General features: G+C 38.8%; 1 protein-coding gene across 1 annotated transcript; it reads left to right on the forward strand.

Annotated features, from left to right (window-relative positions):
• The first annotated feature begins 10,773 nt into the window (after positions 1 to 10,773).
• On the forward strand, positions 10,774 to 11,614 carry LOC118485960 (ubiquitin carboxyl-terminal hydrolase 12-like). Its single transcript, XM_035982512.1, has 6 exons — positions 10,774 to 10,787; positions 10,878 to 11,022; positions 11,106 to 11,150; positions 11,236 to 11,346; positions 11,435 to 11,521; positions 11,600 to 11,614. The coding sequence occupies exons 1-6, from the start codon at positions 10,774 to 10,776 to the stop codon at positions 11,612 to 11,614; spliced, it is 417 nt and encodes a 138-aa protein (XP_035838405.1).
• Positions 11,615 to 14,343: the final 2,729 nt, after the last annotated feature.

A 14,343-nucleotide genomic window follows, 5' to 3' on the forward strand; every position in this document is an offset into this window, starting at 1 on the left:
TCACATTTTTCACATTCTCTTAGCCAAACCATTATCTCGGTTTCCACACTTGTTAAAATGTTTGTTAAAGTCAAAAAAGTCCTCATACCTTTTGAACCCTCAAGGCTATTATGCATTTTTCTTGAATTTTTGTTTATATTGTTTTACTGTAGCTTGGTTCTCATTTGTCATGTGACTTGTGATTTTAAGTTAACTAATTTACATCAAAATTGTTTTAAGGTTTAAGGTTTGAGTTATGTTTTTGCACCATACTGTCGACTCCGCTGCAACGCACGGGTTCCCCACTAGTTCTAATAAACTAGTAAAAGGATAACTTTATTTGAATCTCTTGAACACGAGAAAAATTCACAGCGGAAGTGTTTTCACACTTGGAATTCATTTCTGATCTTAGTTGATTGATCACAATGAATGATATTAGAATGATGGACAATTTCAAATGAAGAGAGAAACTGTCTTGGTACCCGGCAAGGATTGTCGGCAACCCACATATATACATAATAAAAAAACGGTTATGCCGGTGGTTGAAATTGGTGGGAATAACCGTCATTCGAAATGACATCAACCAACCGATATACCCGTTCGAATATCTCGTTACATATACACATATATCTAAAAAAATTCGATGCTTAATACAAATAATTATATGAATTATGTTTATAAATCTCTAATACTCTCCCCTAAACATAATTATGTTTACGAGAGTTCTTGAGAACGCTGATGTTTGCATCGTCTACTGCAGCCTTTGCTCGGTTGAAGTCGAATCTTTTCCTTATGTTTAGCTTCTTGATTCCGTTCCAGTCGTTGCCGGCAAAGAATGCGTAATGTTCCGCTTCCTTTCCTGCCGCACCTGCATTGCTTGAACATCCAGCAGTATCCGTTAGATCAGCATCATTCACAGCCCTCTTGTCTCCTTCACTCATGCTCTGTCTCGGATCCACAACCATCTTCACTTCCTCCTTTTCGAGTGCCTTCTCTTGAGTTATCTTGAACTTGTAGTAGTATACAAGAACATCCAAATACATTGCGTATATTAGCCGCATGTATTCCCCATCATCATATTCAAAACTTATGTCCCTGGCTATCATTGCCCACATCCCATTCTCGGTAATTCTCCGGTGACCGCCTTCCCTCTTCACCGCCATATATAGATCTAATAAACTCACCTTCCTATTGTTTGATGCGTATGCAGGTAGGGGTCTTGAATGAATTCCTAGTTTCTCCTTGAGAAACCAATCTATCATGTTACTAAATGTTGTTTCTAGATAGTAATTGTACTTGATAACATAATCTTCATCTTCGAGCATATCCAGTAGAGCCTTGCAATCTTGAAAGTCCTTGAAGGACATTGCTTGTAATATCAGAATGTTCCAATCTGGTTCATTCGTATAGATATTCAGATTTTGAAAGTATTCGTTTAAGAATTCTGATTTATACTTCTCATGATCCGAATTTTTACTAATCATATACTCTTTTTCTAATTCACCGATTTCCTCCTCCCTTGTCATTTGTATGACCGTTCCTTTTGTTGTTCAAAGGTACACTAAATGTCGGAAACAGTTTACATTTATCCCCCATGAATTTAACAGTAAAGCCTTGTGTTATTAATTGATCAAGGCTTAAGACATTTCTGTCTATGTCCTGTGTATAAAACACACTTTGAACACGTATCTTTTCCGACCCGGTTATAATTTCAACAACACCCATACCTCTAATGAAGAAAAAATGATTTTCTCCGGTCATGGTTTCGACACTTGACATATTTTTCATTCGCTAAACGAAGCAATTGACTTTCTTCATCCTTCTCTTTCTCTTGACATGTCGATATTTGATGGCCAGGCTTATTGCAGTAATAGCAATGTCGTTGCATCCATCTTCGTTCACGTTTTTCTTCGGTGCAGTGCATACATGGCATCATTGTTGAAGACGGCCTAAGATCATCATTAATCACATAACCGGCTCTGATACCACTTTCTTGAACACGGGAATAATTCACAGCGGAAGTGTTTTCACACTTGGAATTCATTTCTGATCTTAGTTGATTGATCACAATGAATGATATTAGAATGATGGACAATTTTGAATGAAGAGAGAAACTGTCTTGGTACCCGGCAAGGATTGCCGGCAACCCACATATATACATAAAAAAAAACCGTTATGCCGGTGGTTGAAATTGGCGGGAATAACCGTCATTCGAAAAGACATCAACCAACCGATATACCCATTCGAATATCTCGTTACATATACACACATATATCTAAAAATATTCTATGCTTAATACAAATAATTATATTAATTATGTTTATAAATCTCTAATAGAATCAAGATAGATCAAAATGATATTTTTGTAATAGCCGGGTCCATTTTGAAAGATCTTAAAATGCAGAGGATGATTATAGTAAAATTCGTATTAGGGTAACCTCACACTTTCTATTTAAATTAGTCTAATTCCATTTCCATCATAATCGCCGCCGCACCCTTTCTTCTCCCATCCATCGACATCCCCGACCATAAAGATGACATCTCTTATTCAGTACCAATGTAAGAGCTTTTATTTTTATTTTATCTAATTTGATTTACCTCATAATCTTACTTTACATTTTTAAAAATCATTGCTTGTTTTCAAAGTACCAATTTATTTTTGATTTAACTAATTTTAAAGACATATATGCTTTGATTTTGTTGGTGATAATGTAACATATATGCGTACTAACTTAGATCGGTTTTCAAAATGAAAAAATTCGTTACCAAATACATTTATAGGAATTTTGATTTTCTACAAGCATGTTCTAGCTTAGATCTATAAACAAATGAAGAAGAATTTGTCACAGATTTTTTGTTCCTTATTTGCGGTGTAGTTCTAAGGATTTTTTTGTTTTCTGCTAGTTTTGTTGGTTTTAAATGTTAGGTTTGGTGTTATTCACCCATCTCACATCACAAATGGATTTGTCTAATCATTTTGGTGGAGACTATAGCATGTTGGGTTTAATCTTGACTAAGTTAACTATTTAGTATTTAGTTTATTGCGGTTTTTAGCTTGGTTTTAATTAAGTTAGAAAAGGTCAGTGTTTGACCGAATATAAGGGAGAGAGTGGGGAACTAGCTTCAATTTAGGAGAAAGTGGGGCTAGTATGAGAATTAGTCTTTTGTACGTTAAGAGTATGCAGTCATGTAAGGCTATATAAAGAGCCTAGTAGGTTGAATAAAATAAGCAAGCTTTCCTTCTTTTCTTTTTGCACGTACAGTGTCTTTCTATTTTATATTTGAGTGTTCAAACATCACAAGTGAGTTCATATATTTGGTGATTACTTAGTGATTGAGTGTGTGTAGAAGGGGCCTGAACCAACATTTGGTATTAGAGCCTAGGGCTCGGGTGAAGACGGTACAGCCGGTTTGAAAGTCGTGTACGGAGAAGGGGGTGAAACCCTCTAAACTGCGGGGTTGAGAAGAGAAAGAATTCGTTGAAGGGTGTTCAAGAGATCGCTGGTATTGGCGATTGAAGTAGAAGAAGGAGGCGTTTCATGTGAATCGTGAGAAGAGGTATGAAGACCGGCTGCCAAAGCAGCAAAGACCGTCGTCGCCGGAGAAGAGGAACCGGTGATAAGAAGACCGCCGTTGGAAAGCTTGTTCCGACAGGAGACATAGAGAGAGACCGATGTTGGCGAGAAGAACAAAGCCATAATTGACCGTTGGCTTGAAAACCAGACCGAAGAATTCTCGCCAGGAAGACCGTAGGTGTGAGCCAGAGACCGAAAGCTTACATCAGAGAAGAGAAGAACGAAGACCGTGACCGCTGCCGGAAAGAGAGTTCCGGTGGGAAACAGAGAAGAGCGCTATAGACCGACAAGCCGCAAAAGACCGTATGGCGTGACCGAGACCGTTGTTGTGACAGTGACCGGAGGTTCGCACCATGATAGACCGAATAAAGCTTTTGTCAAAAGAAAGCTCAGACCGAATGACCGAAAGAAAGACCGTTATTGTGAACACAGACCGAAAAAATTCACAATAGACCGAGTCGTGAGCCGAAGACCAAAATGGTTCACGTTAGAAAGTGGAAGACCGAACCTGCATGCTTCGTGTAGTAAGACCGAGATAGTCAAGGGGGTGATTGTTGGGTTTAATCTTGACTAAGTTAACTATTTAGTATTTAGTTTATTGTGGTTTTTAGCTTGGTTTTAATAAAGTTAGAAAAGGTCAGTGTTTGACCGAATATAAGGGAGAGAGTGGGGAACTAGCTTCAATTTAGGAGAAAGTGGGGCTAGTATGAGAATTAGTCTTTTGTACGTTAAGAGTATGCAGTCATGTAAGGCTATATAAAGAGCCTAGTAGGTTGAATAAAATAAGCAAGCTTTCCTTCTTTTCTTTTTGCATGTACAGTGTCTTTCTATTTTATATTTGAGTGTTCAAACATCACAAGTGAGTTCATATATTTGGTGATTACTTAGTGATTGAGTGTTGGCCCGAACTTGGATCTTGATCTCTAACGAGCGTGATAACAAACTTGAATAATAAACAATAATCGAACTTGTATATAACCGAAATGTATGAATGTGAGTATATACAAATCGAATAACTAGAATCGAAAAAAAAAATGAAACAAATTTCAGCCCTATTTATAGACTTGAATGGATGCGAATGAAAGGACACGTCTCTTCGTGAATAGTCGCGTCTTTTGGATCTTGTGGATGAGATTGCTTGTGAAGAGTTGTGTCGATTTATAGCCATTTATCCGAACAGTTGCGTCTCCTTTGGTGGTGTCTCTTGGACGATCGGTATGAGGAGAAGGGAGGGGACACACCCCTTCGGTGGTGGTGGTGGTTATAATCTTCCATCTTGTCAATTTCGGCCCCTATACTTTGTAACCGCTAATTAACTAACTTTAAACTATCTATCTAACTAATCATGGTGTTAAGAGATTAACCGGTTTTCATTCACCCCCTTAATCTCGAACATCCATGAATTGCTTTAAGTCTTGAATTCCGAGCAGTTCTCTCATTGTAGCAAACTTGATCCTTGCTAGTGCCTTTGTTAGTATATCTGCCCGTTGTAGTTCTCCACTTATATGTTCCACAGTGATATCTTCGTTTTCCACGCATTCTCTTATGAAGTGATAGCGTGTGTCAATGTGCTTGCTTCTTCCGTGAAAGACTGGGTTTCTCATGAGTGCTATTGCTGAAACATTATCTACTCTGAGTGTTATCTTCTCTTCCTTCCAGCCTGTGATTTCACTTAACAATCTTTTAAGCCATAGTGCTTGACATGCTGCTGCAGTGGCTGCCATGAATTCTGATTCGCATGATGATAGTGCCACTGTTTGTTGTTTTTGTGTACACCAGGTTATAGGTGATTCTCCAAAGTAGAATACCAGACCAGTTGTTCCTTTTCCTTTGTCTGTATTAACTCCAAAACTACTGTCGCTATAACCCGTGATCTTACATCCTCCTTGTCTTCTGTAAATGATTCCATGCTCTTTAGTTCCTTTGATGTAACGTAGTATTTGCTTTACTGCTTTCAGGTGTTGCTCCTTTGGTTCTTGCATGAATCTACTAAGTAGACTGACTGGGTAACATAGATCTGGTCTTGTATGCAATAAGTACCTGAGAGAACCTATCAGGCTTCTGTAATGTGTTGCATCTACTAGATCTCCTTCTTCAGTCTTTGTTAATTGAGTTCCTGGAGTCATGGGTGTCTTTGTGTCATTGCAGGATAACATATCAGCGTCTTTGAGTATCTTGTTGATATATCCTGTCTGCTTGATGCCTATCTCACCCCCTGTTTGAATTACTTCTATTCCCAGATAATATGCTAGCAATCCTAGATCGCTCATATCAAATTTGTTCTTCATCTGAGATTTGAAGATGTCTATTTCCTTCTTTGATGTTCCAGTGACTATCAAGTCATCAACATAGACTCCAACTATTAGTGTAGAGGCTTCACTTGTTCTTGTATAGATTGCGTTCTCTAAAGTACACTTCTTGAAGTTAAGTGACTTTAGGGTTTGATCTAACTTCGTGTTCCAAGCTCTTGGTGCTTGTCTCAATCCATACAGTGCTTTTGATAATCTGTAAACCTTTCCTTCATTTCCTGGCTTTATAAATCCTTCTGGTTGTGATACATAGACTTCCTCCTTGAGGTCTCCGTGTAAGAATGCAGATTTCACATCTAGATGATGTACCTCCCAACCTTGATATGCTGCTAAAGCCAACATTAGTCGTACTGTTTCCATACGTGCTACTGGTGCAAAGACTTCGTCAAAGTCTATTCCGTGTTGCTGAACATATCCCTTTGCAACTAGCCTTGCTTTGTGTCTGACAATATTTCCGTTTGCATCTTTCTTAGTCTTGAATACCCACTTTAAACCTATTGCTTTGTGACCTCTTGGCAATTCCGTCAAATTCCAAGTGTTATTCTTGTTTATCGAGTCTAACTCAGCCTTCATTGCTTCAATCCACTTTCTGTCACTGGATGCTTCCTTGTAATTCCTTGGTTCTTCTTCAGCGAGTAATAATTCATGTGGATCTAGTTGAATTTCTTCTGTCTCTTCATACAGGTCTTCGAGACTTCTTAGTCTTACTGGAGTGTCACTAATACTCTCCGTTGTGCTTTCAGAAGTGGATGGACCTCCACTTGATAAATTGCTTGAACTTCCTGCTGAGTTCTGATTGTTTGAATATGCTGGCGGGGTTACATAGGAGTCTTGTTCTTCTGTCTGGTCTACTCCTGAATCGTCATGATGTGGCCCGCTACTGCCTGGACTACTTGGTTCATTTTCTTCTAACTCTGGTGGTATGTCATCTTCTTGAATGACAAAGTTAGTCCATTCGGGATTCCCTGAATCTACTGTTTCCATATAACTATTCTAGTTCCATGGTTGGCCTTCCATGAACTTTACATCTCTACTGACACATATCTTGTTCTTTGCTGGATCATATAATCTGTACGCCTTTGATCCTTCTTCTATTCCAAGGTATACCATAGGTGCGCTTCTATCATCTAACTTCTTTTGTTGAAGTGGTAGTACCTTAGCGTAAGCAGTGCAGCCAAAAACCTTCAAGTGTTCTAAATTTGGCTTCCTTCCTTTCAATGCTTCATATGGTGTCTTGTTCACCAGGGCCTTTGTCGGAACCCTGTTTAGTACGTATATCGCGTGTCGTATTGCTTCACCCCAAAAGTTCTGTGGCATGTTCATTGCCTTTAGCATACTGCGAGTAGTGGATAACATCGTCCTGTTTCGCCTTTCTACTACTCCATTTTGCTGTGGGGAGTATGGTGCTGTAAGCTGTCTTGCTATGCCGTTGGTTTTGCAATACTTGTTGAATTCAGCCGATGTGAATTCACCTCCTCTATCCGTCCTTAGCATCTTTAACTTGGTCTGCGTTTCCTTTTCAACCTTTTCTTTGAACTCCTTAAATGTTTCGAATGCTTGATCCTTGGAAGTTAGTAAATACGCCCACATGTAGCGAGTACAGTTGTCTACAAGTAAGAATATATACTTCTTCCCAGCATGTGTTGGTGGAGTTATAGGACCACACAAATCTCCATAGACTAAGTCCAGAGGTTTTAAAGATCTGAACTTTGCCTAATTTGGAAATGGTGCCCTACTATGTTTTCCTAATAAGCATGCGTCACAGACTTGACTAGCATGACTTATTTGGGGAACTCCATGTACCAAGTTCTTACGAGTCATTTCCTTAATAGCGTCGAAGTGTAAATGGCCTAACCTTGCGTGCCATAACCATGCTGTATCTTCGGTCTTTGATAGTAAGCAGATTGGTTTTCCTGTTTTCAGTTTGACCTTGTACAGCCTGTTCTTCATTCTCTTGACCCGCATTAGTAGCTTTCTATTTCGATCTCGGATAGTAAGTAAATCTCCGTCCATAATCACTTTGCAACCGATTTCTGTAAGTTGTCCGAGGCTCAATATATTGGTCTTCAGACTTGGAATGTAGTATACTTGTGAAACAATCTTTTGTTCTTGGTTCAGACATTCCAGTAATATTGAACCTTTGCCTTTAATTTCTACGTGTGACCCATCACCGAATCGTACTTGTCCTGTCACCGTTTCATCTAACTCCTTGAAGTGACTTCGCACTCCTGTCATGTGGTTGCTCGCCCCGTTGTCTAAGTACCATAGATTTTCATTTTCTGAGGCATAACTTGTCGGTTTTATATGTTCCTCATTTAGCAGAGCCCTTTCTTGAACATTTTCTTCTTGTATTGTCATTAACAATACGGGTGCTTCGTCTTCCTCGACGAGGTTTGAATGCTCTTGCACTTCGTCTTTCTCAGAACAGTCCTTCTTGTAGTGTCCAAACTTCTGACACTTAAAGCATTGGATCTTACTTAAGTCGGTTCTTGCAAACTTCCTCCAATTTCTTGAATTTCCATTTCTGGGCCTTGATGTAGATCCTTCGTTTCTGGGACTTTGCCTATTTCCGTTGTTTCGCCAATTTCCACGCGTCTGGTTAAATCTACCACGACCGCGGTTTCCAGATTGCCTTCCTCTGTTGTTATCCTGATGTGTAAACATAAGCCTATCTTGGCTTTCTCCTTGGTTTCCTTTCTTTAACTTGAGACGTTCTTCATACGTCTTTAGTCTTCCGACCGCTTCTTGTAGCGTCATAGTTTCTAGATCGGAGTATTGTTCCATAGAGGCAACGATTTGAGTAAACCTATCTGGTACGCCATTTAAGAGTTTGCGTACTAGAGTCGATTGACTCATAGTCGATCCTACTTCTGTTGCTCGGGTAACGATACTATTAATCTTTGCGGTGAACGAATCAATAGTGTCGTCATCCCTCATTTGCAACATTTCAAATTCTGACATTAGCGTGTGCATACGCGCCTTTTGTACCCGATCTACGCCAACGTGTCTAATCTTTAGATTTTCCCAAATCTCTTTTGCGGTTTTACAACTTGCAACTTGCAATACAACGTCTTCTGGTATTGCTTGAAACAGATATGCAATTGTAGACTTATCTTTCTTAGCGTCTACCGTTGCATTTTCTGCCGGTTCAATCGTTTCCCACAAACCATTCGCTTCAAGAATCGTCTTGATACGAATAGCCCAAACCGTATAGTTTGTTGGTTTCAGTATCGGACACTGAAACTGGGAAAGAGAATTTCCATTTATCGGATTTTGCCCGGTTGCTCCTGACATTTCTTTCTGTCGAATAATCTTCACTTTTACTAAACTTTCCTTTTGGTTTCAATATATCTTAACAACCCCGATTACCCGAATCGTGTAATAACCAAAACAACCAAATCAATCTAATTCGCACTATAACCCCGGAATCAAAGCAAACGAACCCTAGATTCCTAACCGTTCGGTTCAACCGACTTTCCTAGAACCGAAAATAAAAACTCTGAAATGAAACTTTGCGAATTTAAAACGAAATTGAAACCTGATCGCGAATTCCCTGCGATGCCTTGAGATTCCCACGCTTAGAGCCTGATGCTCTGATACCAATTTGTTGGCCCGAACTTGGATCTTGATCTCTAACGAGCGTGATAACAAACTTGAATAATAAACAATAATCGAACTTGTATATAACCGAAATGTATGAATGTGAGTATATACAAATCGAATAACTAGAATCGAAAAAAAAATGAAACAAATTTCAGCCCTATTTATAGACTTGAATGGATGCGAATGAAAGGACATTGAGTGTGTGTAGAAGGGGCCTGAACCAACATAGCATATTGATCGTTCATAGCGGTTCAAGGATCTCAAATGAGAAAGGTAAAATCCGAAGTCATTCAAACTACTTTAGAAAGTCGTAATTGCAAAAAAAAAAAAAAAAAAAAAGAAAAGAAAAAATCGGGATAGTCAAGGCCTATCATAAAATTAAAAATAAAAAAACACACTTGCTTCACTTCACTTCACGAACGCAGCAGTGGCGACTGCACCGCACGAACGCCTAAGCGGCAGCACTGTACTATACGCACACCGCAGCAGAAACGTCGCACACAGCAGCGGAGGCTGCACGCACGCCGCAGTAGCAGCGCCACATGCAGCAGCGGCGACTGCACCGCAAGCACGCCTCACCAGCAGCACCACACTGCATGCCCCCAGCGGCGGCTGCGCGGCTGCACTGCACGCACGCCTCTGCAGCAGCGTCGAACTGCACGCACGCACGCCGCAGCAGCAGCAGTGTCCATGCAGAAGCGGCGGTTGCACGCCCACAGCAGCAACATGCAGCTGCACACCCGCGGCTGCACTGCATGCACTCCTCAGCAGCAGCGCCGCACGCAAGAGCGGCGGCTGCGCGGCTGCACGATCACTTAACATTTTCTTAAAGGAGTCTCAAGAAAAACTGCTGCTATGTGTCTATTTTTAAGGGCATAAGCAAAGTTTCTTAGATTTTCACTCTTGAAACCCAAGACATCTTCCAAATACCTGGCCACATGGGACCCTTTGCTGTACCCCACAACAGCATTTGCATTCTTCAATGCCTCATAATCAGTAACTTGAGGTTTCAACCTTTTAATAGTGAGCATACTGGTAAGGCTACCTCATATATCAGGCCAACGCTTTCTGATCAATGTAACTAGTACTGATCTCTTAGGTTTTTTATTATATCATCATGTCACATCGAAATATACATAAATACACACGCACAACCACACGCATGCACGTGCACACACACACACACATATTCTATTGTATGTTTGTTTAATTCATTTGCTAACGTTAGTATCTTGTAGGTTTAAATTTGATGATGAATGTACGTGTTACCAGAGAATAAGATATGAAGAGAGTATTGTTTGATCTTTATGGAGGCAAGAAGGTAATTTGGTGGATGATATAGGTGATTTATAAGAATACACTTTACATAAACTTATACCTGATTCCTGTATTATGTATTATTATGAATTAGTTACATGAAGCTAACCTTGGGGTCAATTATACTCCATCTGATTATACAAAGAATTCAAATGCATTTATGCTTGTGTATACGTGAAAGTGAGAAGGCTAAAATACTCTGTAAGGTGGATGAGACGGATATGGCAGAGCACCTTAGAGTAAGAATTTTAGTTTATAATTTGGTATTCATATTAAATTTTGTAATCATACTCAAAATCACATTGAGTATTTTATCTTCCAGATAAGATTGAAGAAAGAAGAGGCACATCTGTATACAAACATAAAGGTTTTAGTTCCCATCGTTGCTCTCTTTTGGATTACTATTTTAGATTCATAAAATCGTTATTTACCTTGAAATTTGATGAAACTAGGTTGCTTGTGATGGGGATCTTCATAAACAGATTGGGAAACATATATATTTTGATCTAGTGGATCTTGATAAAGTTCGTATGCAAAATCAGCCCTCTTTTGCTCTATTCCAGGTACAATCTTTTGTTATTATCATACATAATTCAAGTAGCATTTTGTAATGTGGTATTTTATAAATCTGAAGATCTGAAAATTTTACAGGAGGAAGTTGCTAAGGAATTGGGTGTACCAGTGCAATATCAGCGATTTTGGCGGTGGGAAAAACGCTCTAATCAATCTTATCGCACTGTTCGTCCATTGTCACCTCAGGAAAAAGCTCTGCCAATAAGCACTTTTTTACCTCTACCTTTAATATGGTTTTAATAGGTGTTGATTAGTTAATTAAATAAACTAATAATGTTAAATATGGCAAAAAAGTTTCTCAAGTTGATCGAACCCTCGTCCAATATTCATCTTTAATATATTGATCTTCGGAATCTTGTTTTAGTGAATCTGTAATCATGAATCATATCAAATTGTATAATTCATACTAAAAGTATAAAGCAAATTTATTGCAAACATGCATAAACTGACCACACAAAATCTGTTGTGAAGACACTATTTCTATGCTATTAATCAATATCAGATGGCCTCCGTGTGACGTCAATGATAAATTTTTGCGTGAGTCTGAAGAGAAATATTGGGATCCCTTGCAGACGCCCTGTGGTCACAACTTCTACTTGAAGTGCTTTGAGAAATGGGTTGGTCAGGGGAAGCGTACTTGTGCCATGTGTCGCACTACAATTCCTCTTAAAATGGCTAGTCAACCCAGAATCAATTCATCACTTGTAATTGCAATTAGAATGGCAAAGATGACTAGATCAAACTGCCCTCATGATTGTTATAGTTTTAGCATATGAAAATTGTAAAACGGATTCTAATCATATGCTTTGGATCATAATTTTGCAGCGATGAAAATGGAGCCCGCCCGAGACCTTTTGATGTAGCGCGTGATACGGAAACGAAGATCAAACACGTTGATTCAGAGAATACCCGTGTGTTCTTCCCTAACCCCCAAGATTCCACCCAAAAGGCACGGAATTTGAAGTGAAAAAACTGATTGTGTCACAATTCAAGTCTGAACTTTTCATTAGCTTTAGCAACATATAAATAGAGACCGAAATTCGAAAATGGGCCTAAAACACACTTGGGCCAAAAACTAGAACAAAATAAAAGTCCAAAAAACCCACTAAAAAACACAAAACATAAAATAACTCATGGAAATAAGCGTTTTTTGGCCCGGACGATGACCCAAACCGCCGTAGGCGTTTGCAGCAAGATGGAGCTCGTTCTCACGTTCATTTCGCCTGGTCGCACGCCCAAAACGGACCCCTGTAGCCCAAGTTAGAACCATTTTAGTGAAGCCCCTTTTGTGCACGATCTTGGGCCTCCAAATACAAAATAGCCCGCTCCTCCACGCTTGGGCCCGCATCACCTTTGCCTGTCTTTAAGGAGCTGAAGGATGGAATTGATGTGATAGAGAGGAAGGGATCCCCATCTTGGGGTTATGATGTAACATTATCTAACTTGCGTTTTTTTTTTTTTTTTTTTTTTTGTACAATTTATGTTTGTTGAGCTGCTGCCAATAAGAATCACTTCTGCTATGTTAACTTGTAACTTAAAAATTGAGCCAAGCCGAGTTCAAGCTCAATTTTCAGATTGGTTATGTGTCTAATATTTTGCAGTTGTTATTCCATGTTAACCATAGGTAGCTAGTTTTGATTATTAGCACAGTTGACTATATTGTTATTGATGGACTTCATAATGTGCGGTGCAACTCTTATCTTTGAGGTGGAGCTGGTGGCTTGTAGGCCAAGAAAAGGTTCTAGCGTGGCCAGCGCCTTAGATGAAGGGGCTAGACTAGAGTAAGTTATTTATCCAACTTCATACACTTGTTCTTATATTAGCATCCTCAAATGGATCATGTTTAATTTCTACTGAGCTGAACTTATATTTGCATGCTCCAATGGATCATTTTTAATAACTAGTGAGCTGAAGAGGCAAAGGGAAATGGCTGCTGCACAGAAGGAAGAAGAGAAAAAGAAGTGTGAAGAAGTAAAGGCAGCAGTGCTGTTCATATTCAAGCAGTGAATATATGGTTTGCTGCTCGTATTCAAGCAGTGAGTATATGGGCTCGAAGAAAACAACCTAGAAATAGCTCTTAGTGTCTGTGTACATTTGTTTCCCTTTCAAACTTTTATAGATAGGTTTTGATTAGAAGTTTGTCTTTAGTTAGTATTTAAATTGAAAACTTATGTATGGATTTTAGGATATTATTGTTAATATCATCTGGTTTCTAGAATATCTCATGTTTACTTCAGTTTTTATTTTACAAAAAATTGAAAATAAAATAAATAATTACATGAAAATGGCCACATAAAACCATAATAAATATGTGTGACCAAAGGTTAAATAATAGTCACGCTTAAAATTACAACATCATGTGACTTTACATAACTATTAGCCACGCTACTGTCACTTTGTTTTTTGTTTGTGTGACGAAATGACAATGAACGTCATGGGAAAAAAGTTACGAGTGACTGAAGGTGAGACAATAGTCACACTTAATATTACAAAATTTTGTGTGGTTCTACACTACCATTAGCCACATCATAATCACTTTGTTTCTTGTTTGTGTGACTGAATGATGCCAAACATCATGGCAAAAAAAGTTATGTGTGACTAAATGTTATACAATAGCCACACTTAAAAATAAAAAATAAATTCACGTGGCTTTACATATGTTTTAGCCACACCATCCTTATTTTATCCTTTCTATGTGACAGAATAATAGCATACGTAATGGGCAAAATGAACATGTGTGACCAAAGGTTATATAATAGACACACTTAAAATTATAAAGTTCCATGCGGCTTTACATAATCAGGGTCAGGATTTAGAGAAATCGGTAGAAAGTGTGAGAACGGTGAGAACGCTTATGGATCGTCCGATCAAAACAATCTATGGACTAGATTGGCACGGTGGCGTTTTCGTAAATAACATCAATTTTAATACGTGAACGCGCTTCATTAAGGGTAAAAAAGGTAAAACCTCATTTCTCACATAAAACG

The sequence above is a fragment of the Helianthus annuus genome, chromosome 2, assembly GCF_002127325.2.
Source record: "Helianthus annuus cultivar XRQ/B chromosome 2, HanXRQr2.0-SUNRISE, whole genome shotgun sequence".
NCBI lineage: Eukaryota > Viridiplantae > Streptophyta > Magnoliopsida > Asterales > Asteraceae > Helianthus > Helianthus annuus.